This window comes from Enhydra lutris, unplaced genomic scaffold, assembly GCF_002288905.1.
Source record: "Enhydra lutris kenyoni isolate GAN:26980312 unplaced genomic scaffold, ASM228890v2 scaffoldscaffold41, whole genome shotgun sequence".
NCBI classification, from domain to species: Eukaryota; Metazoa; Chordata; class Mammalia; order Carnivora; family Mustelidae; genus Enhydra; species Enhydra lutris.
Window position 1 is genome coordinate 18,095,132 of NW_019154125.1, and position 26,721 is coordinate 18,121,852.

Consider the following 26,721-nt stretch of genomic DNA (forward strand, 5'->3'; position numbering starts at 1 on the left):
GATTGGGTAAGAGAAAGAACCTGTCTTTATTTTCTATATAAATTTTAACAACTCTACAGAAGTGTATAAAAAGCACTGGAATTTTATGACACCTTGATTTCCAGCTACCTAGTACCTAATGGCAGCAATGGTATTTCTTAATTAGTTTATATTTATACGAGGAACTAATTTTTCTGTGACCTTATTCAGTATGTGATTTAGGGAAAAAGTCAAGAGAGCTCATTCTCAGTGTAGGAAGGTTTCTAATTACTTTCAGTTAACTTTGCCTCACAAAACCCTACACATTTAATTTTTATAATGAAATGTATGCTATTTAGAGCTTGTCAGTGGCAAATTCAAGTACAGCCTAAGAACCAGTTATTTCTGAGTAACTCAAGAGATGTGAGTAAAACTTACTTCTAGTCTGAATAACATGTGGTCACAAGAACACAGCTCAACAGATTCAAACTTCTCTCCTCAGTAGAACATTTATGAAGAATGTATCATGTAATAGGCACCAAGGAAACATCTCTGTATGGTTTTGGAAATGTAAGCAATGTGTCCAAAAGCAATGAACAGTTAAAAACCCAAGTTATAGCCAGAACATGGCATAGTTACATAAAGTTAAATTTTTAGGCAGAAGACTTCTTTTATTTTTAAAGTTGTTTTTTTTTTTTAAGATTTTATTTATTTGACAGACAGAAATCACAAGTAGGCAGAGGCAGGCAGAGAGGGGGAAGCAGGCTCCCTGCTGAGCAGAGAGCCTGATGTGGGGCTCGATCCCAGGACCTGAGCCGAAGGCAGAGGCTTTAACCCACTGAGCCACCCAGGCGCCCCTGGAAGACTTCTTTTAATTCCAGTTTCATCTCTTACTTTGGGTCTTCAGGCAAAAGATGAGACTTCTTGCTTCCTTCATCTATAGAAGGGAAAGACTGAACCTACAGAGTGGCTGACAATTACATATAAAACGGTGTCCAACACAGTGAGTTCACTGAGGAAAGTTCACTAGTAAAGTCACTTGGTAAGCAGTTGGCCTGGATCCTTTGGTGAAATCCCAACCAACTACTGCCTCCTTCAAAATACAAGGCATTTTGCAAACCTGCCAAGAACAGCATAGTTAAGAATGACGACTGACAAAAAAAAGGTCTGATGAAAATTTGGCTCTAAGGGCACCTGGATGGCTCAGTGAGTTAAGTGTCTAACTCTTGGTTTCAGCTCAGATCATGATCTTGGGGTCATGGGATTGAGTCCTGTGATAGGTTCTGTGTTCAGTGCGGAGTCTGCTTGAGATTCTCTGCCTCTCCCTCTACCCTTCCCCCTTGATCACGTATGCTCTAAAATAAGATCTTAAAAACAAAAAAAGCCTCTAAATATAATTCCAATGTTAATATTTTAATGCTATTTAACCTTCTAGTTAGTTCTATCATTTCCTATGGATACTGGATTATTGAATGTTGATCCTCAATTATTTAAAAAAAAGGCTAACTTATACAATTACCTTCAATGTTTCAGGGATTATTTCTTATAATCCTATTTCTGTATAGAATTCTAGCCTATGGTGGTTTTATAAGAATAAAGCCTGCTATGGGGCACCTGGGTGGCTCAGTTGGTTAAATGTCCGCCTTTGGCTCAGGTCATGATCACATGGTCCTGGGACTGCATCAGTCCTGTGCTGGGCTCCTTGCTCAGCAGGAAGCTTACTTCTCCCTCTGCCTGCCACTCCCCCTGCTTTGCTTTCTCTGATAAATAAATAACATCTTAAACAGAACAAAAAAGGATAACGCCTGCTAGGATAAAAGTAAACTGGAACCTATATTATAATGAATTTCTTTTATGCATTCTAAAGTACTTATTACCATCATGAATTTCCATGAGTATAATGTTTATTAAAGTTTTTTTTCTTAATGAAAAATAAAACCAGATAACCAAGTATTACTTAATCAATCATTTATTTAGGAAAAAGTTTACATATTAGGATAAAGTAGAAGTAAACCTAAAACTTAATCATTTCCAACCACCCATTTTTTTAATCTTATGGGAGCCATGAGAACAAGCCTCTAGAAGGAATTACACTTGAGAGTTTTAAGAGGGAGAAAGCTCTGGTCCTTCATTACCTCATACTGAATGATATGCTCTGGCTAAGTTTTATCTCCTATTACAAAAACTTCAAGCATATGGATAATTGCCTTTAGAAAGTTTAGCACAAAACCATGACCCATGACTCAGACTGCCATCTCCAAAAAAGACTGACATCCTAACATATACATACATACATATATATGGAAATACACATTAAAAGCCCTGGTGCTAAAATAATGGCACTTAAAAAAAATAACCTCAACTGTAAATTGGCACAGTATTTTCACTAAGGATATTAAACAAGCGAAAACACCCACTTCACTGAACCCAGGTTAGAAGATTTTTATGGAGCCAAATAATGACTTAAAGAATCTATTTCCACGGACAGCAACAGTGGCAGCTCATTGGACCCTATGCTGCACACACAGGCACACAAGTACAACACCCTAGAGCTTCAGAGCAAGCGGACAGTTTTGCCAGTTACTGTTAAGAAGTCATCATCAGCCAAGGCACGCAGGGCTTCTTCAAACATATCTTTGGTAATAGCCTTTGGGGAAGAGATGAAAACAATTATTTTACACATTAAGTACTCCCTTACCTGTTAGATACGCTGATTTCAATGTAAAGAACCACCAGTTTCTTTCCTTTTTGGTAGCTGTATACACTCCCTAGGTTCTAACCAGGAGGGGTAACCATTTCATGCAGAGGGCCTGAAGATAAATAGATAGGCTTGCTATCTACCCATATGGTCTGTAGAAATATTCAACTCTGCCCCTGTAGTGCTAATCCAGCTATAGAAAATACGCAAATGAAAGCAGGCAAATGGCTGACTTGGACCCTGGAGTTCTTTTCACTGGGTAACCCAACTTTATTTACAAAAGGGAACCTGATCATCTCATCATTACATTATGATGCATGGCTAATATGCAGGGTTAACACTATTTATCATGGGAAGAAACTGCAAACATCCTAAATGTTCAGCAATTGGTTAAGTAAATGATGGGATAGGCACTCAAAGGGATCTTATCCAATCATTATAATATTATTCAGCCTATTCACAACACAGATGATGTTGATAGCATATTTTAAATTAAAAAACAAAGAAAAAGCAAGTTATAAAACAGTGTAACTCTGACTATGTTCATATTTCAAAAAGACCACATGTGTACATATACACAAAAACTATTAATAGAACAAAATTTTGTGGTTATTTCTTGATGATGAATTTCTTGATGATGAACCTGTGATTTTACCTTTTTTTAATCCAGACCTATATTTAATACTTAAATGAAAGAAAAAGATTTTAAAAAACCTTAATAATGGCAATTCACAGACCTGTACCCCTGGGGATAAAAATACATTGTGTGTTTATAAAAAAATTTAAAAAATTAAAAAAAAAAAAAACCTTAATAGAAGTACTAAGGTAAAAAAGAAAATCTCTATTAAGCAAAAAACACTTATAAACACTTACTATGTCAGACTGTCCCCGGATATCTTCAAAAAGTTGTTGATATTTTAGAGCTGGTGTTTTGCCCTTAGATAAAATAAGTTTTTTCAATGTTTCAGCTAACTCTTCTTTCCGTTTACGAGAGGTGGCACTCATTCCTGATTTAAATGGAAAAAAAAAAAAAAAAGAAATTAATAAAAATATTTCTGCTACAAGGAAGTGAAGTATTTCAAATTTCCATTAATATTTCTTTAGTAGTGTTGCCACAAAAAAGATCAGGGGACAGTGGCTGAATGTGAAAATATACTCAAAATTCTGAGTTCTGAATTCTGTTTCCAATTTTCTATAAGCCAGTAACTGCTAGTTTCCACTGAAACACAGTCCATGTAATCTATATAGCAAGCAGTCAGTACTCATTAAGAAATGAATTCTTTAAAGTGGACTAACAGAGGTACCTAGACAGCAGAAAAGCTCTGTGAAATTAGATACAACACTGTGTATGTGCATGCATGTGTCTAGGCATATTTTTCTCAGCTTTTAACAGGATTCTCAAAGAGGCCCTGATCTGAAAAAGGTTAAAAAGTCCGTCATTTCAAATAACTTGTTAGCTCAACTATGTAATACAAATTACTTACATGTTAAGTGTGTGTGTGCATGTGTGTATGCGTGCGTGTGTGAGTGTGTGTGTGTATAAATTCTCATGTGCTCTTATGTTCAATGCAAACAGACCTGTAGTTAGAATAGATATGTCCACAATGCCAGTCCGGGGGTCAGTGGCAGACTGCTTTAGAGCTTCCCGATGGAGGCGTTTTGCTTCTTCAACATCAACTCCTTCAACTTTGCTTGAGAATCGTACTTTAGCGTGGGCTTCTGCTAATCGAATTAATGATTCCAGCTGTCGAGGGTACGCAGAAACCATTCCTCGGCTGCTACCAATCTTCCTCATGTCTACATAAGCCTTGTGTAGGCAGGAAAAAAAAAAAACCTAAAACCAAAACTCCTTGTAACAATACTTTAGTTTTGCGGCTGAACTTTGAACAGTTAGGATTCTGTTAAATAAACTAACAGCGGCCAGGTGCAGTACTGAGGGGAATCAGAAGTCAGATCTAGCCTTGGGCCTTAAAGCTCATCAAGAAGGTAGTATCTGATGTGGCTATGAAGAGTGAAGAATCGGGGTGGGCTGTGAGGTGTGTGAGGCTGGCTGGCATTCAGGGGACATGGTGTGTTGGGGTAAAGGGCAGGTCACAATTACAGCAGAGGACCAATCAGGGTGCCTGTCTGGAAAAGGTGCTCAGGCACCAACTCTGGTTTATGCCTATGCTGAGGGTTTATTTAATGACTGAGGCATGCAAAGATTACTGAAATAATGTTACAAAGCTGAGTTGTATTAAACTCATATATATAACATCACTTTTAATTTAGTTCTATTTTGTTCCAAGATTCATTGTTTAAACCCCACACCCAATGCTCTATGCAATACATGCCTTCTTTAATACCCACACCAGGCTCACCCAACCCCCTCCCCCTCCCCTCCAAAACCTCCAGTTTGTTACTCAGAGTCCACAGTCTCTCATGGTTTGTCTCCCCCTCTGACATCCCCCAACTCACTTCTCCTCTCCAACTCCCAATGTCCTCCGTGAACATCATTTTTTGTTGAGCAACCCTCAAACATATGATACAGATGGAAAATTACACATCACCTATAACTTTGAGTATTTTCAGGGGCTTAGTTAGGATGTAAAGCCCACTAAGCACCAGGAACCTTCTTAATATAATGTTTGAATAACTGAATGTGTCATTATGCACTGCTGTCCAAGGGAAAGGCTATGGGAAAGTGAACATCAGGTACTCAAAATTCCTTTTACTTTTTAGAAACAAGCACATGGAAGCTCAGAGAAATTACATGACTTCTTCAGAGTTACAAAGTTACTAAGTAGCATAACTTCTACTTCAACTCATGTATTCTGAGCTTAAATTTATTGTGTTTACAAACATTTAATTATAAAAAGCTTGTACGCCACTTAATATAAAAAGAAATCTTTTCCCTTTTCTACCTTTAGAAAAGTCAATTTTGCAACACAGGAGAAAAAAGTAGTTATACAAAATAATACGTTATTAACAAAACTACTTTTTAACGGAGATCGTCAGCTAGTGACATTAACGCTATTGGCTACAGGCTCAATAAAAACATTTCTCAGGGTTTAAACATGGATGTGTGTTACCTCAATGAGAGCCTGGCTGGCTTCTTGGCTCAGACAAGGCATGACCATGCTGTGGGCGTAAGCAATGTAGTCTTTTAGCACTGCCATGTCCATGAACTCCTCCTCCACTTGCTCTTCACTCTGGTAGTACAGAGCGACAAGGTGGTGGGCCAGACGCCTATCATAGGCTTCGTCCTGAGGATCCAGCATGAGGAATATCAAATCAAACCTGAAAAAATATTGTAAAAACATTGTTTTCCTGCTTGAGACACCAATATACCCACATATGTAACTTAAAAATTGCTCCTGTGGCTCCTGGGTGGCTCAGCTGGTTAAGCCTCTGACTCTTGGTTTTGGCACAGGTCATGATCTCATGGGTCCTGAGATTGAGGAGTGCATCAGGTCCGTTCTCAGTGGAAAGCCAGCTGGAGATTCTCCCTCTCTCTCTCTGCTATCCCCCTGCCCCCTCCTCCCCCATACACTCTCTCTCAAAATAAATCTTAAAAAAAAAAAAAAAAAATTGCTTCTCAGCCACCTAGGCATGTACAGTGAATGTATGTGTAGTCAGAGCTGTTGAGGGAGAATTAAGAGTCTGCTGTCCAGGGGTGCCTGGCTGGCTCAGTCATTAGGTATCTGCCTTTGGCTTAGGTCATGATCCTAGGGTCCTGGGATCGAGTCCCCCATCAGTATCCCTGTTCTGCAGGAAGCCTGCTTCTCCTTCTCCTGCTCCCCTTGCTTGTGTTCCCTCTTTGCTGTATCTCTCTCTGTCAAATAAATAAATAAAATCTTAAAAAAAAAAAGGATAATTTTGAAGATTGTAAGATTTAAAGGAAAAAGCATTCAACTGTTTTGGGAAAAAAAACAAAAAACAGAACAGAACTCTGGAAAAAAAGTTGAATAATTAAAATCTAAAATCCGGGGCGCCTGGGTGGCTCAGTGGGTTAAAGCCTCTGCCTTCGGCTCAGGTCATGATCCCAGGGTCCTGGGATCAAGCCCCGCATCGGGCTCTCTGCTCAGCAGGGAGCCTGCTTCCCTTCCTCTCTCTCTGCCTGCCTCTCTGCCTACTTGTGATCTCTGCCTGTCAAATAAATAAATAAAATCTTAAAAAAAATACATAAAATCTAAAATCCATTTATGAAATACTATAAATACTACTATAAGGTAAAATACTATTTATGAAATACTATTACAACCCATTAATGAAATCAGTATTTGTAGCAGTGGCATTGAGAAAAACTGGATTATAATTCCACTTTAAGAAATTTAATTTTTCAGAACCTTATCTGTCATGTGAAGCTTTTCTCTGTACTTGATGATATGCTTTAGCGACTTCAAGACAGAGATGAGCAGCAAGTGATGGGCTTCTGAAAAGGACGTCAAGGTGAAATGTCCTAACAGCTTCAAAGAATGAATAAATGTTAAGATGCTACCCTATGGCTGAGTAGAGAAACACAGTCCTTGCCATGAGAACCCGACCACCCCTATTAGAAAATTTTGCATTAGAGTGAAGAGCTTATGATGCTAGCAGTGGTTGAATTTTATTATTTCCCTTTATCTCACCCTGAAATTTCTACAAATGAGCAAAGTAAGCATCTTCTTTATGTTCTCATACCTTGATAATAAAGTGTGAGGTAGCTGGATATTTTCAATGGTAGTTTTTTTAGGATTCCATTGAGACTCAATAGGATTTGCTGCTGCCAGGATAGAGGTGCGAGCATTGAGCTGACAAATAATCCCAGCCTACCAAAGAAAACAGTGCAGTTAGAAACTTCACCCTGAGGCTGGCAGGAACCATGTGAGCTATCTTCACCTGGAGTGCACTTTGCCATATATCCACCATCACCAAGAACCACACACATCACCTTGGAAGGATGATACCAACAGATTTATCTGGGACAATGCCATCCTCAGCTTCATGCCAACAATCATATTCTAGACAAAAGTATGCTGTAACTACATTCTTCTCAGAAACTAAACCCCTGCATGACATTTAGGACAAACTCAAGTTCTAGGAATACCACATATTAGTGGGTTACTATAGCAAAAAGATGAAAGAGGAAATATTCAAAGATATTTAGCTGAAACCTAATAGGAAAAGTAGTCATGAGTTTCCCAAAGTTAGAACCAAAGTGAATATGGGTGCTAGATTTCTAAGTGTACCCATGTTGACACGTGGAGAATGGGCCTCTCACCTTTGCAATTGAAAGAGTCTGCTGTTCCATGACTTCATGTAGTACTGATCTTGTACTTTCATTCATCTTGTCAAATTCATCAATACAGCAGATACCATTGTCACTCAGGACAAGGGCACCAGTCTGCAAGACAAGCTGCCTCGTCTCAGGGTCTTTCATCACGTATGCAGTGAGGCCTACTGCACTGGAGCCTTTCCCAGATGTGTACTGGCCCCTGGGGACTAAATTGTACACATACTGCAGCAGCTGGGACTTGCTGGTCCCAGGATCACCACACAACAGGATGTTGATCTCAGCACGAAATTTGCCTCTTCCTGTGTGACTAAAATCCTTTCTTGTTCCACCAAAGAGCTGAAGCAAGATTCCCTAGACAAAAATGTTTAAACATTCACTTACTACAGAGTAATTGAGATCTAGTTTAAACGTTAGAGGTATTTTCTTATCCTGTGAATAAAAAATTATAATTAAATTAAGGCAATGTATATATAAAGAGGAAAGTGCTTTAAATGATCACTAACCAATTTATATAGACTCACATACCAGTGTGCCAGAATGGTGGCTATGTACATCTCTATTCTGATCCCATCTAGCTTTTGTTATTGTTTAGAAACATTTAATTTCAATGTAGATATGAGGAAATGGACAATGACCAATTCTTGTCAACCAAAAACCAAGTCAGATGGTAAACACCTTGCTCTGTGGAACACCCAACAGTTCTTATCTTTTAGGGGTGGGGGTGGTAGTGATAGAAGGGGCACATATTCATGCCTTTTGATCTCAAAGAACTATAAATCCTGATCAAAGTTAAAAGTCCACTGTTACCTTCTTTATATCTTCATGTTCATAAATACTTGGAGCCAAGGCTGAAGCAAGTCTCTCATAAATGTCTGGCTTTCTAGAAAGTTCCTTGAGCAATTCCACCCGCTTCTCTGAAAAAAGTTTCTGCTCTGCTTCTTCATCAAAGCCATGCAGGCGTTTTGCATCAGTTTTCCGATAGTGAATGACATCAATGTGGGTTTTGTAGACAGACTTCACATTACTCACTCTTGAATTGACTCGGATAGGAACAGCTCGATAGATACCTGAGGGCACAACCAAGAGATATGCTTTTACCTTCCCCTAAATGGCTCATAAATTAGCAGACAGCAGGCAGCACCTAAGAGATCCGAGGGCTGGCAGTGGAGGTGAGTTTTGAGCATACTGCCTTCATGGCCTTCCTAGAGTCAAGGACTCGCCTATACTGCAAAGCTCCCTGGTGAAGATGGCAAGGCAAGTTGGGAAAAACACAGGTTTTTTTAAAAAGCAGACCTACAACGTGTTCATCTATGACCATCCATTAGCTCTATGATCTTGGGCACCTATCTGAGTATAACCATACTGCATATAATCATTCTGAGATTTAAATGAAATTACTTTGCTTTCAGCATAATGCTGGCTTACAGCTGTATTCAATAAACAGTATTTTGAAATAGTTTTTTCATTTCTCTTAAGCTGAACGTACAGAATCTCCTTAGTAATTATTTGACTAGAACAAAGTACTAAAATCCTGTACCAAAAATTTGGAAAGGAAATACTAAAAGCTCTTTTAAAAATTACTCGAATAAGTAAATAAAATCTTTAAAACGATTACTCAAAAATTATTTCACGGACTAGACTGTCTATAGAGTCAGAGGTAAAGATACAGTAAAAGAAAAATTACTACATGTTATTAATAACAAGAAGTGTTTCTAGGTGAATGGGCATGCCCTAGCACGCTTCCTAAAGAATATAATTTAAGAACATTAGAAGAAATAAATGAATAATCAGCCCTCAACCATACCAACTCATTTGTTTTTCAAAAAGAAATTTCCCAAACTGACATCTGTGATGTTTATCTTTTTTTGACTTTCAATCCAGAAGGCTTGGACTCTGGGACAATCCAATTTCTCGCTGTTTTCTGAGGAGCAACTATCTGCTCTCTCTAACACAGGCTTCTTAGCAACTCACCATAGATCATCAATCCTTTTATTTAACAGGTCAATGTAATTCTTTTTTAAAACATTAAAAACCAGTTCATATGTAACATTCTGAGAGTACACAACCTCCTTTATGGTAAGCTGAATTAGAGACAGATAACTGTTTAAAGTGTCTATTTTTTTTTTTTTTTTTAAGATTTCATTTATTTGACAGACAGAGATCCCAAGTAGGCAGAAAGGCAGTAGAGAGAGAGGAGGAAGCAGGCTCCCCGCTGAGCAGAGAGCCCGATGCGGGCTCAATCCCAGCACCCTGGGATCATGACTGAGCTGAAGGCAGAGGCTTTAACCCACTGAGCCACCCAGGCGCCCCTGAAGTGTCTACTTATTTTTACTGGTGCTTGCAATGATTCTTCATCACAGAACAACTTCAATACTTGTTTTACATCTATACGGTGCTTTCCACAGCTCCCCTCCCCAAACACGTTCATCTGTATAATCACATTAATTCTACTTGGCAGTTGAGGATATTAAAATAGATTAAATACTCTATCAAAGGTTTCAGACCAGTATAGGGTGGGAGAACAAGGATTGCACAACTTTCACTAATGACACATTCTTTCACGTTGTTAATGAACTACAAGTGCTTTTATAGCTTAAGGTTGTTATAGGCAACTGTTGGGCTACATACTGGGGAGACACAGGATGAGAAGTCTCAACTTACTGAACACAACCAATGGGTTATCTTAAGAGCAGCAGCCACTCCCTGGATTCAGTCCCCACCTTGACCTCAGTGAACTGTGCCTGCTGTTCACAGCCCCTTTGAGAAACCAGGTGCTCATCTTACTCTGAAGCATCAAGAGAAAGACTGGCATATTCACGTGGTAGAGTAGAATAAGCACTTTCTTGGCCAGGAGAGAAGGAGAAACCTTGTGTCACAGATTACCACATAACCTCAGCTACAGTGATCTGCAAGTCTCTGAATCTCTACTTCCTGTAAAAATACCACAATGTGAGGCGCCTGGGTGGCCGAGTCAGTTAAGTGTCTGCCTTCGGAACAGGTCACGATCCCAGCATCCTGGGATCAAGCTTAACATCGGGCTCCTTGCTCAGTGGGAAGCCTGCTTCTCCCTCTCCCACTCCCTCTGCCTGTGTTCCCTCTCTGGCTGTATCTCTGTCAAACAAATAAATAAAATCTTAAAAAAAAAAAAAAAAACCACAACGTAACTCTGCAAGGTACTCTGACCCATTTCCTCTCTATAATAAGTAAATGTTAACCCTTAGCTGTACATTTGGGAAGTAGCAAATTATTTAAAATTCCAGGTTGGTGAGTGCTGCTTCCTGAAGCTGCTGGTATAACCCCAATCCTACCAATACTAGCCTTGTCTGAGCTGTTTTCTCAAGATACCGGTGCTATCAGGCCAAAATACACTTATAGCTCCGGAACACTGAGATAGCAAAGAGCAAGCAACTGCAAAGACAATACATTGAAAGGTTCCACCCTGCTAAGTAAAAAGTGAATAAAGCATTATAGGCAGGACCAGGCTTCATGCCAATGAATTCATGACCAAGCCAAAGGACTAACTAAAAAGCATAAAAAAACCCCAAACAAACAAAAAAAACCCCAAGGCATACTTATCTCATTAATATAGTCTACATTCTAACCTGTAACATTCACTCTGTCTCCAGGCTGAACCTTGTCAACAAGATCATTGTGAGCAAAAAGGATGACAGTGTGAGGCGTCTGCCCTGCGGGCATATCTTCAGGAGACTCTTGGAGTTTGATCTGAAAGAACAGAGGAAACAGAAAACTCAGGAAATGACAAGCACAATTTAGACAAAACTGCCCATCTTTGTACCACTTACAGATAACTATTTTTGATATTACCACATTTCTATTTTATAAAAAGATTTCACTTGTTTATTTTAGAGAGAGCGCACTTGTACATGTGTGTACCCCCGAATGGGGGAGGTCTGAAGGAGAGGGAGAGAAAGCAGACTCCCAGCTGAGCACAAAGGAGCACCTGACACCCTGAGCCAAAATCAAGAGTCCCACACTCAAGTGACTGAGCCCTATCACATTTATTTTTAAAACACCATTCTTGGAGCATCTGGATGGTTCAGTTGGTTTAGTATCTGCCTTCGGCTCAGGTCATGATTCCAGGGCCCTGGGAAGAGCCCCGCATCAGGATCCCTGCTCAGTGGGGAGCCTGCTTCACCTTCTGTCTCCCCTCACTGTGTTCATGTTCTCTCTGAAATAAATAAAATCTTAAAAAATATAAAATACCATTCTTTGTTTTTATCTCCAGATAGCCGACATTTTTTTTTTTAAACCTTTAATGTGACATAAACATACACTTTGTAAGGATTATTGTTTACATACAAATTCCCCTATTTGGGAGACAGCCGTTAGTAATTTGTGAGAATGTTTTTCGCCATTTCAAGGATGTAGTGGGTATTTCTTTGCATACACGTTTGTCTAAATTTCTAATTATGTTTTTAGCAATTACTTCTCATAGATTTCCTGGGTGGAGAAGTACACACTTTTCAGGTTCCTGGTTAAGTACTTTGGTGCATCTCTCCTATTCACTGTGTGCATCTCATAAACACTTGGCCTGGTTACTCACACAGCAGTATTGGCTGAGCACTTGGCCTGGTTCTAGGTGCTGGGGACTCCACGGTGAATGAAGTCTTCCCTCAGAGTGGAGTGAGGACAAACAATGCACAAACATACAAGTGAGCATATAACATTTGGCAGTGAAACATGTAATAGAAGAAAAAAAGAGTAAGGAGCATGGGCAGTGTGGGTGGAGGAGATGCTTTTCACAAAGCAAGGTTAGGGAAGGCTTTTCTCAGATCAAGCAACCTCTAGGCAAAGGTCTAAGGATATTAGGGAGGAAGCCATGTGTTCTGTAGGATAAGAACAAGTGCCAATGGTCCTGAGGCAAACCTGTGCTTGGTTGAGGAGCCCTGTATAAGGAAATGGTTGAGACACCATCAGTGAGGTCTGTGGGTACGAAGGTGTGCTGTGGTGTTATTGGGTCATGTAGCTTGGAAAGTACTCTAGGATACTAAGTTTTATTTCAAGTCAGTTTGGGAGTCTCTGAAGCATTCTAAGAAAGAATATTACACTAAAAACGACTTGGGAGCACACTTCCATATTTGTATCATAGGTCTCAGCACCATGCTGGCATGAGTTGAGGTACATTTGCTCCAATTATTGCTAGCAATATTAGATGAAAATTTGTATCTATAACTAATTTTCAATTCTTTGGTTAGTAAAAATGTTCAACACTTTTTCACATTTGCTAGTATTTTTCTTATTGACTCCCCATAAAGGAAATCAACTTTGTAGTATTTTGACCATATTCTACTTAAATTTTAAAAAGTTGTTTTAACATTACAGCAAAATTAAAAAAACTTAACAGTCCTTGTCCCTGTGCCTACTTTAACACCATTACAATCACAGCAAACAAACAATTTTTACTTTTCCCACTTATTCCTATGTTGTTTTGGTAACTTCATCTTAATATTTTCATTATTAAAGGGGTGACTGGGTGGCTCAGTCAGTTAAGCATCTGACTCTTGGTTTTGGCTTTTGTCATGATCCCACAGTTGTAAGACTGAGCCCTATGTGGGGCTCTGCACTCAGTGTGGAGTTGCTTCATTCTTTTTCCCTCTCCCTCCCCCTGTTCTCCACCCTATGGGCACATGCGCGCGCACTCTCTCTCTCTAGAATAAAATCTTAAAAAAAAAATTTCATTAAAGACACAAAAACCAAACTTGTTTTACAATAAAATTTGAGAAAAACTTCAGAAAAATTGTCAACTCATTCTGTACCAATGGAACAGCTGCAAAATGACAATATTTAACTAATGTTTACCGATATAATTTTCAAAATATTTTATTTTTAAGTATTCTCCACACCTAATGTGGGGTTCAAACTTACAACTCTGAGATCAAGAGTCGCCTACTGTACCAACGGAGCCAGCCAGGCACCCCAATTTTTACTGATCTTAAGATGGTTCATATACTTTTATCTGACATACTAAATTTTTTTTAAATAAGCTTAAGTATTTCCTATAGAAACGTCTCAAATTAAATTTTTTAAAAAGATTTCAGTTGGTTAAGCATCTGCCTTCGGCTCAGGTCATGAGCCCAGGGTCCTGGGATGGAATCACATGGGGCTCTGTGCTTAGCAGGGAGCCTGCTTCTCTCTCTCCCTCTACCCCTCCCCTCTACTCATGTGTACTCTCTCTCTCTCAAATGAATAAAACCTTAAAAAAAAAAGGAACAATTTATTTTGGGGTGGGGGGAAAGGAGGAGGGAGGTGAGGGATAGAGGTAGAGGGAGAAAAAAAGTCTAAAGACTCCACACTGAACGCAGAGCTGGATGTGGGGCTTGATCCCTCAACCTAGTTGAAACCAGATGCTTAACAAACTGTGCCACCCAGATATCCCTCATATTAAATTTATTAAGTCAAAAAGTGGAATAGTGAAGAAAAAAATAGTGAAAGAATGTGTTTTTCTTTTAAACTTTTTAAAAAAAAGGTATTATTTATTTATTTGACAGACATAGATCACAAGTAAGCAGAGAGACAGGCAGAGAGACATGCAGAGAGAGAAGGAGAAGCAGGCTCCCTACCGAGCAGAGAACCTGAGGATCCCAGGACCCTGAGATCATGACCTGAGCCGAAGGCAGAGGCTTTAACCCACTGAGCCACCAAGGCGCCCCAGATTGTGTTTTTCTTATTATAAAGTATTTTAGGCCATGAGAACATGGTGTATATAATCATGACCTGGTGCTCACTGGCAATAAAAAAGGAACGGTCCCATCCCAAACCTGAAGCCCTAAGCACCAATATGCCAATGGGGATGCCTCCCAAGGCACCCAAGAAGGCACATACCATCTGTTTGTCAGAGAACACAGAGCGGTTGTGGATCAGCGCCATGCTGTGAGTGGTGTGGCAGCGCTCACAAACAGAGGGCTCAGCAATGCGGCCACGGTCAATCTCTACCCGGGCTGTGTGGGCACACACTTGGCACTGGAAGAAGGCCTCCTGCATCTCTGGAATCAGCTGGGATGTCCTGATTACCATGCCACTGATGGCAATGAGCTGGTCGATGTCTGTAAGGAGTTGGGGAGAGAGGTCAGCTTATCCATCAGCCACTGCCTGCAGCCCAGAGGTGGTCTCTTCCCTGAGCTATATTCCTGTCAGGGCAGGTCTGGGTGTGCCGTCAAGCCCAGGAGAATCTTACTGGGGATGGCTTCGGTCACAGGGAGGTGCTATTGTCAGGGCATGAATGTTTCATTGGGTATCCTCAGGTCTGGCCTGGGATTCCCTTCCTGTGTTGTCTTCCTTCTTCTCAACTCTGATGGCCCTCTGGCCTTCTGCCCTAGGGCCCATTGTCCAATAGGCATCTACCATCTTTCTGCTTATCTACCTCCTGTTCCCCTCCACCTTCTGGGTTTGCATTAGAAGCTTTACGCTTCTGCCTCCTTTGCTCCATGGCCTTCTTCCTCACACACTGTATTATGCTGAAGTCCTGATGCTCAGTGTATGTGAAATGCATTGGCTCCAGAGCCAGATGATCTGGACAGAGTACCTGTGTGACCTGGGGACACCTTAGCCTCCCTGTGCCCTTCTACACATGGCAGTAATGGCATCTGCCTTACACTTGTTGAAGATTAAGAGCCTGCACACATCAAGCCTTATAAGAAGAGTACCTAGCAGAAATAAGCACTATATAACTTAGACAATCATTACTATTTATATAAGAAAGACTTTGTACAGAGTATTTTCCACTTTTGCTCCTGGTTCCTCTACAGTTTGGACTGTCCCTGACAAGAAAACTTTTACCCAATTCATTCTCACTGTTAGTTCCAAACGAGTTACACTGTTATTCATAGTCAACAAAACATGACCTGTAGTTAGCCACAACTGGCCTTGCAGATTGCCACAGCCTTTCAGTACTTACTGCTGCCTCACAAGCTCTTTCCCACTTGGTCTTGTCCTCCCTTCTACTTACTTAAAAATCTTCCTTCTCTCTCTCCCCACCAATCCTTATTCTATTTCAAAAAGTAACCTCTGGGGGTGCCTGAGTGGCTCAGTGGGTTAAAGCCTCTGCCTTCCGCTCAGGTCATGATCCCAGGGGCGAGCTCTCTGCTCAGAGTGGGGAGTCTGCTCAGGTCAAGATCCCAGGGGCGAGCTCTCTGCTCAGAGTGGGGAGCCTGCTCCCTCCCTTCTCTCTCTGCCTGCCAGTCTGCCTACTTGTGATTTCTGTCAAATAAATAAATAAAATCTTAAAAAAATAAAAAATAAAAAGTAACCTCTGTAGTAAGTTACAGAAATCAACATAAAAGTTAAAAACTTTTGTTGGGGTGCCTGGGTGGCTCAGTGGGTTAAAGCCTCTAACTTCAGCTCAGGTCATGATCCCAGAGTCCTGGATTGAGCCCCGCATCGGGCTCTCTGCTCAAGAGGGAGCCTGCTTCCTCCTCTCTCTCTGCCTACTTGTGATCTTTGTCAAATAAATAATTAAAATCTTAAAAAAAAAAGTTTAAAACTTTTGAGATTAGTTGGGTATTTGGCAATCCCTCTTCATCTGAAATTATGATGATCTCCAGTCTTACCCTTCATGTACCAATGCTCTGCCTCTGAAAAATGAACTGCAGCACTCTCAGTTTCCTACTTCCTTCAGTGTCTCCACTGAATACCCTATCACAGAAGTAGGGTCAGGAACCAATTTCATAAGAAGATATGTACTCCTTTAATCAACAGTGAACTCCAACACTTGTTCCTTTGTTAGGTGTTGTATTTTCTTACACTTACATTTGTGTCCTTTGTGCATTCACCTATAGGACTGTTTATAAATTCTCAGTAGTTTTTATATCTTAATCTTCATACATGGCAAATACCATGTTTGTTCTGTATTTTCACTCCTATGGCCACTGTCCAGCTTAGGACCCTGCTGCTCCATACTGGAGCTACTATTAAAGTCTCTGAACTGAACTTTAACACACCTTATACCTGGCACACTAGACTCACCATGAGATCCTCAAGAGTGGTAAAATCTTTCTTTCTTCTGAAAAAGTATCAATGGCTCCCTACTGACTTTGGAATAAAAATCTGTATTAAATTGGAATTCAAAGCTCTTCAGGACCCAGACTTTCCAGTCCTAACATTACCTCTCTTACTTCGGTCATCAGCCAGCACTTATTATCTGCATATAGCTCTGTTTTGCTTCTGCCTACATCACCTTTGTGCGGTCCAGAGTGAATTGCCTCACGTCTGCTTTCCAAATCCTTATTGTAATTAAAATTTCTCTTTCACCATGAAATCTTCCCACCTGGGTCTAGCACTCTCCTCCTTGGACTAAGACATCCCCTGTACTGCTCTATTGGCCTATGTTTTTTTTCTTAATTTACTTTTCAAGCTAGATTTTTTTTTTTTTTTACAGGATTTATTTAATCATTTGAGAGGGGGGAGAGAATCCTCAAGTAGACTCCCTACTGAGTGCGGACTTGAGATCATGACTTAAGCCACAATCAAGAGTTGCACGCTCAACCCATGGAGCCACCCAGGTACCCCGCAAACTAGATTCCTTTAAGCTCCAAAGCAGGGATCATATTTTGTATTTGTTTTCTGCAGTGATTTTGAAAATATGCCTACTTAGTAACTGAAAAATTATTACATTTGGGCAAGTTCACCTTAAGATAAAGAACTGTCAAGAGTTATAACTTTTTTTTTTTTTTAAGATTTTATTTATTTATTGACAGAGATCACAAGTAGGCTGAGAGGCAGGCAGAGAGAGAGGAAGGGAAGCAGGCTCCCTGCTGAGCAGAGAGCCCGATGCAGGGCTCGATCCCAGGACCCTGAGATCACGACCTAAGCTGAAGGCAGAGGATTTAACCCCCTGAGCCACCAAGGCACCCTGAGAGTTACAACATCTTTTATGTAATTTCAGTTAAGTTAAAAGAAGGCAGGGTTGGTTCAAAGGCATACAGGGTAAATGAATCTGCCATATATTTAGTCAATTTATAATCTATTACCACCACTATCACATATACAATTCTTTTAAAATTCCTTGATGAAATAAGATTTTATTTTTATGTATTTTCCTGCTATTAAAAAATATTACCTTCTGGATTCAGGTTTCTCATATTCTTCGTCTTTATTGCATTGAATGGTCTTACTTGAATCTGATGTTCCAAGATTGAATCAGGGTAACGGTCAAAGAAGATTTCATTGACAGCCATGTCAAAGGTTGGGATAACTTCCTATAAAAATGAATGTAAAGAAGCCAAGCTGTGTTTATATTCCCACCTTAGAATTAAATACTAGAAATAAGGAATTTCATATTAGTGAAGTATAAAAAGAAATACATCTGGCATAAATCTTAAGTATCACCTGTGTATATAATCACAAACATGTTGTTTAAAGACTTTAGGTACATTGAGAATGAGCTCTCTCACCTCTGCATATTTTCATAATGGTTAGATGTGATCATATATATGAATCCTTCTCAATGTACTGACATATCTTAGGCTTTTAATTAGTAATGAAAAGCTTTTGATCTCATACTTTTATGTTAGTGAACTTGGCCAAGGTCACACAGCTAAAGATCAAGATATAAAACCAAGTCTGCTTGCCTCCAAAGCCTACAACTAGAATAAAAATAGCTGATACTTCAATAATAAAATCTGACCTAAAGCTTAAAAGAAAAAGGTTATAGGGCGCCTGGGTGGCTTAGTTGGTTAAGCACCCTGACTCTTGATTTTGGCTCAGGGCATAATCTTGGGGTTGTGAGATCGAGCTCTGTGTCAGGTTCTGCACTGGGTCTGGAGCCTGCTAAAGATTCTCTTTCTCCCTCTTCCTCTGCCCCTCCCACCCCCCCAAAACAAACAAGCAAACAAAAAACAATTAAAAAACAAAAGGATTACAACAAGGTTAACATAATCTGCTATGTATGGCACAAAGTGTAATGTGTTTATTTATAAAATATTTTTGCTTAAGGGATGCCTGAGCGGCACTGTTGAGTGTCTGACTCTACATTTCAGCTCAGGTCATGATCTCGGATCATGAGATCCAGCCCCAACTGGAGCTCTGCACTGAGCCTGGAGTCTGCTTAAGACTATCTATCCCTCTCCCTCTGCCAACCACCCCCTGCCACCTCCTATGTGAGTGTACTCTCTCTAAAATAAATAACTCTTAAAAAAATTTTTTTTCACTTAAGATAATTCACTTCATCCAACCCAAGTAGCTATCAATTTTAAGATTCACCATTACTTTAAATACTATTAAGAAAGAACCTGCCAATTAGACTATGACATGTGACTGACAATACTACACATCCCAATTTTGGAAATGTGAAAGTGCGAGAAAATGTTCATCTTAAAGGAGAAGAGTATGATTTTCTTAAGTTTTTGTGCTCTGGAGGCATTTTCTCTCTGCTACCCAGGAAATTTTACTATTCAAAAACCCTCTAGGTGTTCTGGATGTTTACTATAATTTGGTAAGGTCAAAATCAAAATCTTACCTGTGGGTAGCAGATGAGCTGTCTGTATAGATTTTTGTCAAATGACTTTATGTGTTCACAGTTTACATTTAAAAATGGCTCCCCGATGACATTAATCTAGAAGAGAAAACAAACAAGTTATGTTCTGCTAATTGTCTTAAAATGCATTAATTTGATTTTATAAGACCATTTGATTACCTCCCCAAGTCGTTGCATGTACAGAGGTTCAGTAATATCTATGCCAATATTTTCTTCTTCTTTAGCCAGAGGGTCAATAAAACGTTGAAGGAATCTCTTGATGTTGAGAGAAAAAAAGTAAGTCTGATGCATTTAGGAATAACTACTCAAATGCAAAAAATTATGAGAATGTTCCTATTTGGAGACAGACATAAATGGTATTTTTTTCTTTTAAAAAAAATCAACAATTCTAAGCCACCAAAAAACCTACCCAAGTGTTATGGCTACTAAGATACTGTTTATAAATCTTTTCTCCCAGCATTTTAAGAACCCTAAAGTATTAACATACAGCTTACCTGAAAATTTTCTTTGCATGTTGACACATTTACATCTGTTCCCCAAATCACAAGTTTTTGTCCCAGAGACTGCTCACTTGCCACTATATCTTCTGTTGCTGGCTATACAGAAAAATATGATAGAACAAGTTAATGGGGAATTACCCATTTTATGTTCCCCAAATGCTGCTATCAGAAGACCTACTGTGTACTCACCACATCAGACTGCAAATCCACCTGCAGGCCCTTCCGTGCAGACCCCAGGTCAGGCCTCTGCCTCACAGGTGTGCCTCTAGCACCACTCCTTGGGGTTCCCTCCACCCGAGAGCTGGGAGTGCCATATGTCAGTGGTGAACTAACATCAAAGTCAAGGGGAATTGCTATAAAAACAAAATTGAAAATCTACAATAAAATTCTGATAGCCTATCAAATCCTGAACATGTTGACTTAAGTCATCTAAGTCAACATGTTCAGGATTTGATACTTAAGTCATCTAAGAACAACAGCAAATATTCCTTGAAACCTGTGGCAGTTAAGTTAACCTGTGGCAATTAAGTTAAGAGAGCTATTAAAGCTTCTAGTAAAAACCCACCAAATTTTTTTTTCTCTGTTCACTAAGTCTTAACATGTATCTATCTCCATACTGGTGGTGAGCATACTAGCTCATGTAGGGTTACATCAACTACCCGTTAACAAACCAGCAAATGTGAGCAGCTAAAGCATCATCCGTATATCAACCACAGTAGAACTTAGATCCTGCCAAAATCATACCTGAGGGATGTATCTGAGCAGGGCTGGAAAATAACGTATCCTGCGCAGCAGGGCTCTGCAGGTCAGCTCCAGGTGAGGTCGGCATGGGCTGTAACTCTCCTGTAGAGGTAGAATCTTCGCCCCTACGTCTCTGATACGGTGACGACCTGGCATCTTCACTTCGAGCTTGTGACATACAAAACAGAAAAGATGGCCATCAACTCTCCTGTTTGGTCTTCTGGGAATTCCATCAAGTCTCTTGGGAACAAATACAAACCAAAGAAAACGGAGACATATAGGCACGGACACGCTTAAAAATTAGAAAACAGGTTGGAAAAGGAGGAAACGAGGGCCTAGCACTTACTGCCTCTCTCTTTCTCTCTCACACACACACACACACACACACACACACACACACTAAAATAGGCAGAGCATGAGCAAACGCTCGCCGTCCGCACATCTTATTCCACCTGGGCCTTAAAGACTGCTCTCGGAGCCAGAAACCAGGCTCAGGCCAGGTTTCTCTGTGGTGGCGGGAAAAAGCCAGAAGAGGGGATGGAGGGTAATGAGGCGGGCTTGACTCACGGGAAAGGACTTACGCGTCTGCGCAGGTGTGACCCGCCCGCGCCGACTGCCGCGGCGGCTCGGGGTAGACGCCGGGGACGACATGGTGCTGGTGGAACCTGCGCGAGAAAAGGGCAGGTTCCACCCGCGTCCGCCCCCAGCTTCCCCCATCCCACCGCACAGATACCCTCGCTGGGGTCCTCATCCTGCCACCCCGACCAGCACGCTCCTACCGGGGAAATCCGCTCCCTGCCGACGCCCGCAAGGAATCCGAACGCACCCGGTGAATGGCTCTCCTACACCGCAAGAGCCGAGCAAGGTTTCGCGCGAGCTGCCCGTCGTCAACGCCCTCGGCGGTGCCCCACCAATCACAGCAGCGCTCTGGCATGGCTCCGCCTCCGGGAGGCGCCACTGCGCGCCAACAGGGGATACTGAACGGCCTCCTCCCGCGCCCCACGGAAAGCACACTCTAGCCTTGCTCGGTGCCCCCCTCCGTTTAGGTGGTCTGGCCCCCTGCTAGACCTCGTTTTCGCGGGAAACCTGGGGAGGACCGCGGGATTAAGTTCACAGACAGGGTAATCTACAATGTGTTGTTGGTTAAGGAGAAAATTCTTTATCCCTTAAGCATCTTCATTGCTAAAGACATTACACGTGCATTTTTCACTCTTTATTAAGGAACAACTTCGTAGATTTTGACCCAAGCCTCTAGATCGTCTTTTTTTTTTTTCTGTCTCCGGTATTTAGTCAACTCTAATTCATCAACCATCTTCCCCATCTATTTCCGGAGATCAAACTGCTAGATTCCTGTTTCTCTCTAAGCTTCCATGTATGCATGCCCAGTGTATTGTATGTATTTAACACACTAATTGTCCTGCCACTATCTTAACTGACATTTAAGGGGCTTTTTATACAGAGAAGACCACTCCTTTCAGGGTCTCCCCGAAGTTTCCCGCCACCGCGAGCACCGCCCCTGCCCTGAGAACCCCGCCCCCAACCCGCGAGCCCCGCCTCCGAGCCCCACGGCATTTCGGGACCCGGACGGGGTGTGCTCACGCGCAGTGCTGGGTTTGGCCGTGATGGCTGACTCCGCGTCAGACGTGCGGGCCTCCCTACTGCAGCTGCAGGAGTCCTTGTCTGCCGGGGACCGCTGCAGTGCGGCGATGGCCAGTTATCAGCTGATCCGGGGCCTGGGACAGGAGTGCGTGCTGAGCTCCGGCCCCGCGGTGCTGGGTGGGTACTGTCCCCGACGCGCGGAGGAGGGTACCAATGCGCGTGCGCGTTTGGGGTTTCCGAGTGATGTGGGGGCCTAACAGCCTAGAGTTTTCTCTCCTAGCGGGTTTATCTAACAGTGTTTTGAAAAAGTCCAGTCCTTTGATTCTGGACTGTCGGAATTTCCGTGGTTGTGTATAAAAAGTGGTTTGTCATGCTACATGTTTTCTTAGCAGAGTAAAGATGCTTTAAAAGTAATGTTGGCGAAAATACCCTAAATTTGGCAATCATTTCTATGCAAAGGAGGCAGATGGAAAAGGAAAGTATTTTCTTTCACCTTTTTAGAAAGCGCCTAAATCCTCCAGTACCTTTTCCCGACTCTTACGTTTGCTGTTCCTACTTCTGAGAAGCATTGCAGAAATGTAACTTATAGCCCAGCAGTTCTTTTAACTTTTTTTTAGCAGTCCCTGAATGAGAATCTTTCGCTCCTTTGTAGTAAAAGTGCCTCTTTTCAGCACTTTTAAAATATATCATTGCATGAAAACTTCTAGTGCTGTCTAGTACCTATATATTGTCAAGGATATATTACTAATGGGGAAATAAATTAAAAAAAAAACTAAATGTAAATGCCTTCTGGTCTCAAGGTTTTTTTGTTTTGTTTTGTTTTGTTTTTAGAGAGGGGAAGGGGCAGAGAAAGAGAGAGAATATCTCAAGTAGATTCCCTGCTGAGCATGGAGCCCCAGGTCTGGTTCCATCTCACAGACCATAAAATCATGACCTCAGACAAAATTGAGTCCCATGCTTAACCGAGTGAGCCACCGAAGCGCCCTTAGTCTGAGTTTCTAAGTTAGAATTCCTTTTTTGTTCCTTTAGTTAACTCGTTTATAAAGTAGCTCCAAGTTTATTCTGAATGTTTAGTATATGTTTTCTCAGGTGGAAGATTATAGAGGACTGTATTAGTTTTCTATTGCTGCAGTAACAAATACCACAAGCGTAGTAGTTTAAAACAACATAGATTTAATAATCTTGTAATTCTGTAGTGAGAAGCCCAACAGGGGTCTCACCAAACTAAAACCAAGGCTTCTGGCAGGTCACTTCACTTTCTAAAGGATCTCATGTAGAATCCATTTCCTTTTTCATTCAGGTTGGCAGAATTCTGTTCTTTGCAAATTATAGGACTAAAATCCCTTTTCCTTCATGATGTTCCCTGCTTGTAGGAGCCACCCACATTTCTTGAGTCATGGGCTCCGTCTTCAAAGCCAGCAACTATGGGTCTAGTAACTTCTGTGCTTGAAATCTCTCTTCTCTCCTATTCTCTTTCCATTTTTCTTACTCTCTCCTCCACTGGTAAGGGCCCATGTGATTATATTGGACCCATCTATAATCCAGGATAATCCCCCCCTTTTCCTTAATAAACTGATTAGTAACCTTAATTCCATTTGCAGCCTTAATGTCCTTTTTCCATGTAAAGTTAGTGTATTCACAGGTGTGATATTGGGATTTGGGCTCAGGTATCTTTGGGGCCATTATTCTGCCTGCGTCATCCCAGTGGAATATCACCTATAGTTTCCTGTTTTCCTTGTTTAAATGCAGAAGCCTTAAGTTAGTGTTTAAATGCTTAAAAGGCTGAATTGAGAAATATGCAGCCCATTTAGGGTGGGTTTATGGAGTGCTTCTTAGTAGCTCTCTAACTTTTTTTTTTTTTTTTGTCCAGCATTACAGACTTCCTTAATTTTTTCCAAAGATTTTGGTTTGCTTGTGTTTGTTCGGAAGTCACTTAGCATTGATGAAGTAAGTTGAAGATTTCGTTTTCCTTTTCTTGTACACTCCTTTATGTTGGAGTGACTCTTCTTGCCCATATTTACTGTGTTTATTTCTTTTGTTACAGTTTCGTGATTGTAGAGAAGAAGTCTTAAAATTTTTATGCATTTTCTTAGAAAAAATTGGCCAGAAGATCACACCTTATTCTCTAGAAATTAAGGTAAGGAGAAAAAAACGTATCTCATTATATACTGACATTGATTTTAACTTATGCTGTAAGTTAAACTTGGGTTTATATTTTATTTCTCTTTTCTCATCAAGGAGTATTATTTATTTGTGCTTGATTGTGGGCTAATAATGAAGTAGGTTATTCTTTTCAGATTTAATAAGGTAAGGCCCTTGTCAAAAACTACTTTGAGGGACGCCTGGGTGGCTCAGTTGGTTAAGCAGCTGCCTTCGGCTCAGGTCATGATCCCAACGTCCTGGGATCGAGTCCCACATCGGGCTCCTTGCTCATCAGGGAGCCTGCTTCTCCCTCTGCCTCTGCCTGCCATTCTGTCTGCCTGTGCTCGCTCTCTCTCCCTCTCTCTCTCTGACAAATAAATAAATAAAATCTTTAAAAAAAAAAAAAACTACTTTGATAACTTTTTGCACATAGGATAAATAATGTCTTTTGTAAAAAGTCATAATAAATTGGGTTTTTTGAATTGTGGGGAAGTTTTGAAACACTAATAAACAATGTTAAAGAATTCTGCAGGATAAGATTCTTATTTCATGTTCTTCCTACGTGCCCTTTGGCAGCAGTTGGAAGTTTGCCTTTCTTGTGCCTCCCGTACTCTTTCCATTTGTCTTCCCCAGGTGGCCTCATAATTTACTGTGGAACTAGTAGTAATAATTTAAGTAGTTCTTTCTCAGACTTGTTTTGCTTTCAACAAGTGGCATAAGTTAAGTTGTTTTTATTGGCCCCAAATTACTTCTAGTTCTTGGATGCTAAGATTTGATGAAGAAGTATATATTCAGTCTGGGGTAATTTATAAGAAGTTACTTTATTGATTACAATTAGCCTTAATATATGATGTAATAATCATCAATCTTTTTTGAATAGATTTTAATTTTATCTTTTATTGATTTCTAGCCTTTCTGGTTTGGAATCCTAACACAGTTGAACGTTGAGCAACAGGGGGTTAGCGGCATTGACCCGCTGCATGCAGTTGAAAATCCATGTATTTGACTTATGACTGCCCAGAAAGTTAACTGTCAGTAGCCTACTATTGACTGGAAGCTTTACTGATAAACATAAATAGTTGATTAGCACATGTCTTGTATGTTCTGTGTATTATGGATTTTATTTTTATACTTGGGTCAGCTAGAGAAGAAAATGTTATTCAGGAAGTCATAGGAGAAAATATATTTACAGTACCTTACTGTATCGAAAAAAATCTAGGTATAAGTGGAGATAAGTAGACTTGTACAGTTCCAACCTGTGCTGTTTAAGAGTCAACTGTATTTTAAAAAATTGCTTCAACAGTAGGAGTAACTAGCATTTGTAGAGCGCTTTATATTTTACAAAGATTTTCATGGTACAGTTTCTTTCTTAATTTTACTAAACCTCTTTGAGGTAGGTATTTTTAATCTCATTAAGCTTAAAAATAAGACTTAGAGTTAAGAAACTTCACCCAAAACTTAGAGCCAAGTGGCCTCCTTCTAGACTGAACTATTCTACTGTGGAGTCCCAACCATTCTTCTTTGAATTGCTTTAGTTACCTTTTTAAATTTTTTCATGCTTGCTTTCTTGATATATGGCAACAAGTGCTATGGAAAGTATGCAAGGAGGCATAACTTTTTTTGTTTTTAATCCTGCTCAGTGTCTCTTTACTTTGTGTTTTGTGATTATTATTGATATTATTACCATAACCTACTACATAAATATAGTCAGTAATTTTTAATCTGTGTGTTTATATACTCTAATGTTATACTTTTCTTTTTTAAAATTTTTAAAAAATTTTTATTTATTTTTTAAATTTCTTTTCAATGTTACAGAATTCATTGTTTATGCACCACACCCAGTGTTCCATGCAATACTTGCCCTTCATAATATCCACCATCAGGCTCACCCAGCCTCCCACCGCCCCCCCTCCAAAACCCTCAGATTGTTTTTCAGAGTCCACAGTCTTAATATTACACTTTTAACAGATGAATACTAAATTGTAGTAGGTTATATATAGGTATTGCTCCTCTCAGAGATGAATTTTTAGCTCTTGTGAAGAACTAAGATGTTACTGATGATTTTGGTATCTCTCCTTTTAAAACCTAGAATACTTGTACCAGTGTTTACACAAAGGATAAAGCTGCTAAATGTAAAATCCCAGCCCTGGATCTTCTTATTAAGGTAATTTTATTATTTCTAAGTACATGTATTTCATATTAAGCATATAACTTAAAAAGCAGAAAATTAAGAGTTTTGAGTGAGAGATGTTGGAGGCTAAGCTTTAGTCACTTTGATGTACGGACAAGATTTTCTGACCATCACCTATTAATACCGTGGTCTTTTGCTCTCAGT

General features: G+C 40.2%; 2 protein-coding genes across 3 annotated transcripts in view; one reads left to right on the forward strand and one right to left on the reverse strand.

Annotated features, from left to right (window-relative positions):
• Positions 1-1,917: 1,917 nt before the first annotated feature.
• Positions 1,918-21,485, reverse strand: LOC111155446 (minichromosome maintenance complex component 4). Its single transcript, XM_022515608.1, has 17 exons — positions 21,425-21,485; positions 21,227-21,310; positions 20,649-20,813; positions 20,094-20,257; positions 19,899-20,000; positions 19,564-19,659; positions 19,387-19,482; positions 17,989-18,127; positions 14,757-14,977; positions 11,516-11,636; positions 8,721-8,980; positions 7,899-8,264; positions 7,319-7,446; positions 5,728-5,935; positions 4,235-4,463; positions 3,530-3,663; positions 1,918-2,605 (listed from the first exon to the last, which is right to left on the reverse strand). Exons 2-17 carry the CDS (start codon positions 21,294-21,296, stop codon positions 2,513-2,515), a joined length of 2,592 nt encoding a protein of 863 aa, XP_022371316.1. The 5' UTR covers positions 21,297-21,310; positions 21,425-21,485; the 3' UTR covers positions 1,918-2,512.
• Positions 21,486-22,251: 766 nt separating this feature from the next.
• LOC111155445 (protein kinase, DNA-activated, catalytic polypeptide) overlaps positions 22,252-26,721 on the forward strand; it is a 222,726-nt gene continuing 218,256 nt past the window's right edge. Inside the window, exons 1-4 of one of the 2 annotated variants that reach the window (XM_022515606.1) lie at positions 22,252-22,421; positions 24,115-24,191; positions 24,289-24,381; positions 26,476-26,550. In XM_022515606.1, the coding sequence (XP_022371314.1) occupies positions 22,268-22,421; positions 24,115-24,191; positions 24,289-24,381; positions 26,476-26,550 (399 nt within the window). In that variant the 5' untranslated portion in view covers positions 22,252-22,267. The remainder of the gene's footprint in view (positions 22,422-24,114; positions 24,192-24,288; positions 24,382-26,475; positions 26,551-26,721) is intronic. The other variant, XM_022515607.1, reaches the window with a different exon arrangement.

What these genes read in the sequence shown, in the direction of transcription:
- LOC111155446 (XM_022515608.1), bottom strand. Translation starts at nt 21,296, where the DNA reads ATGTCGTCCCCGGCGTCTACCCCGAGCCGCCGCGGCAGTCGGCGCGGG. An exon ending in TGGATTTGCAGTCTGATGTG is followed by an intron (nt 20,001 to 20,093) that starts GTGAGTACACAG and finishes TTTTCTGTATAG; the next exon opens with CCAGCAACAGAAGATATAGT. An exon ending in CCAGCCAGGCTCTCATTGAG is followed by an intron (nt 4,464 to 5,727) that starts GTAACACACATC and finishes TGCCTACACAAG; the next exon opens with GCTTATGTAGACATGAGGAA.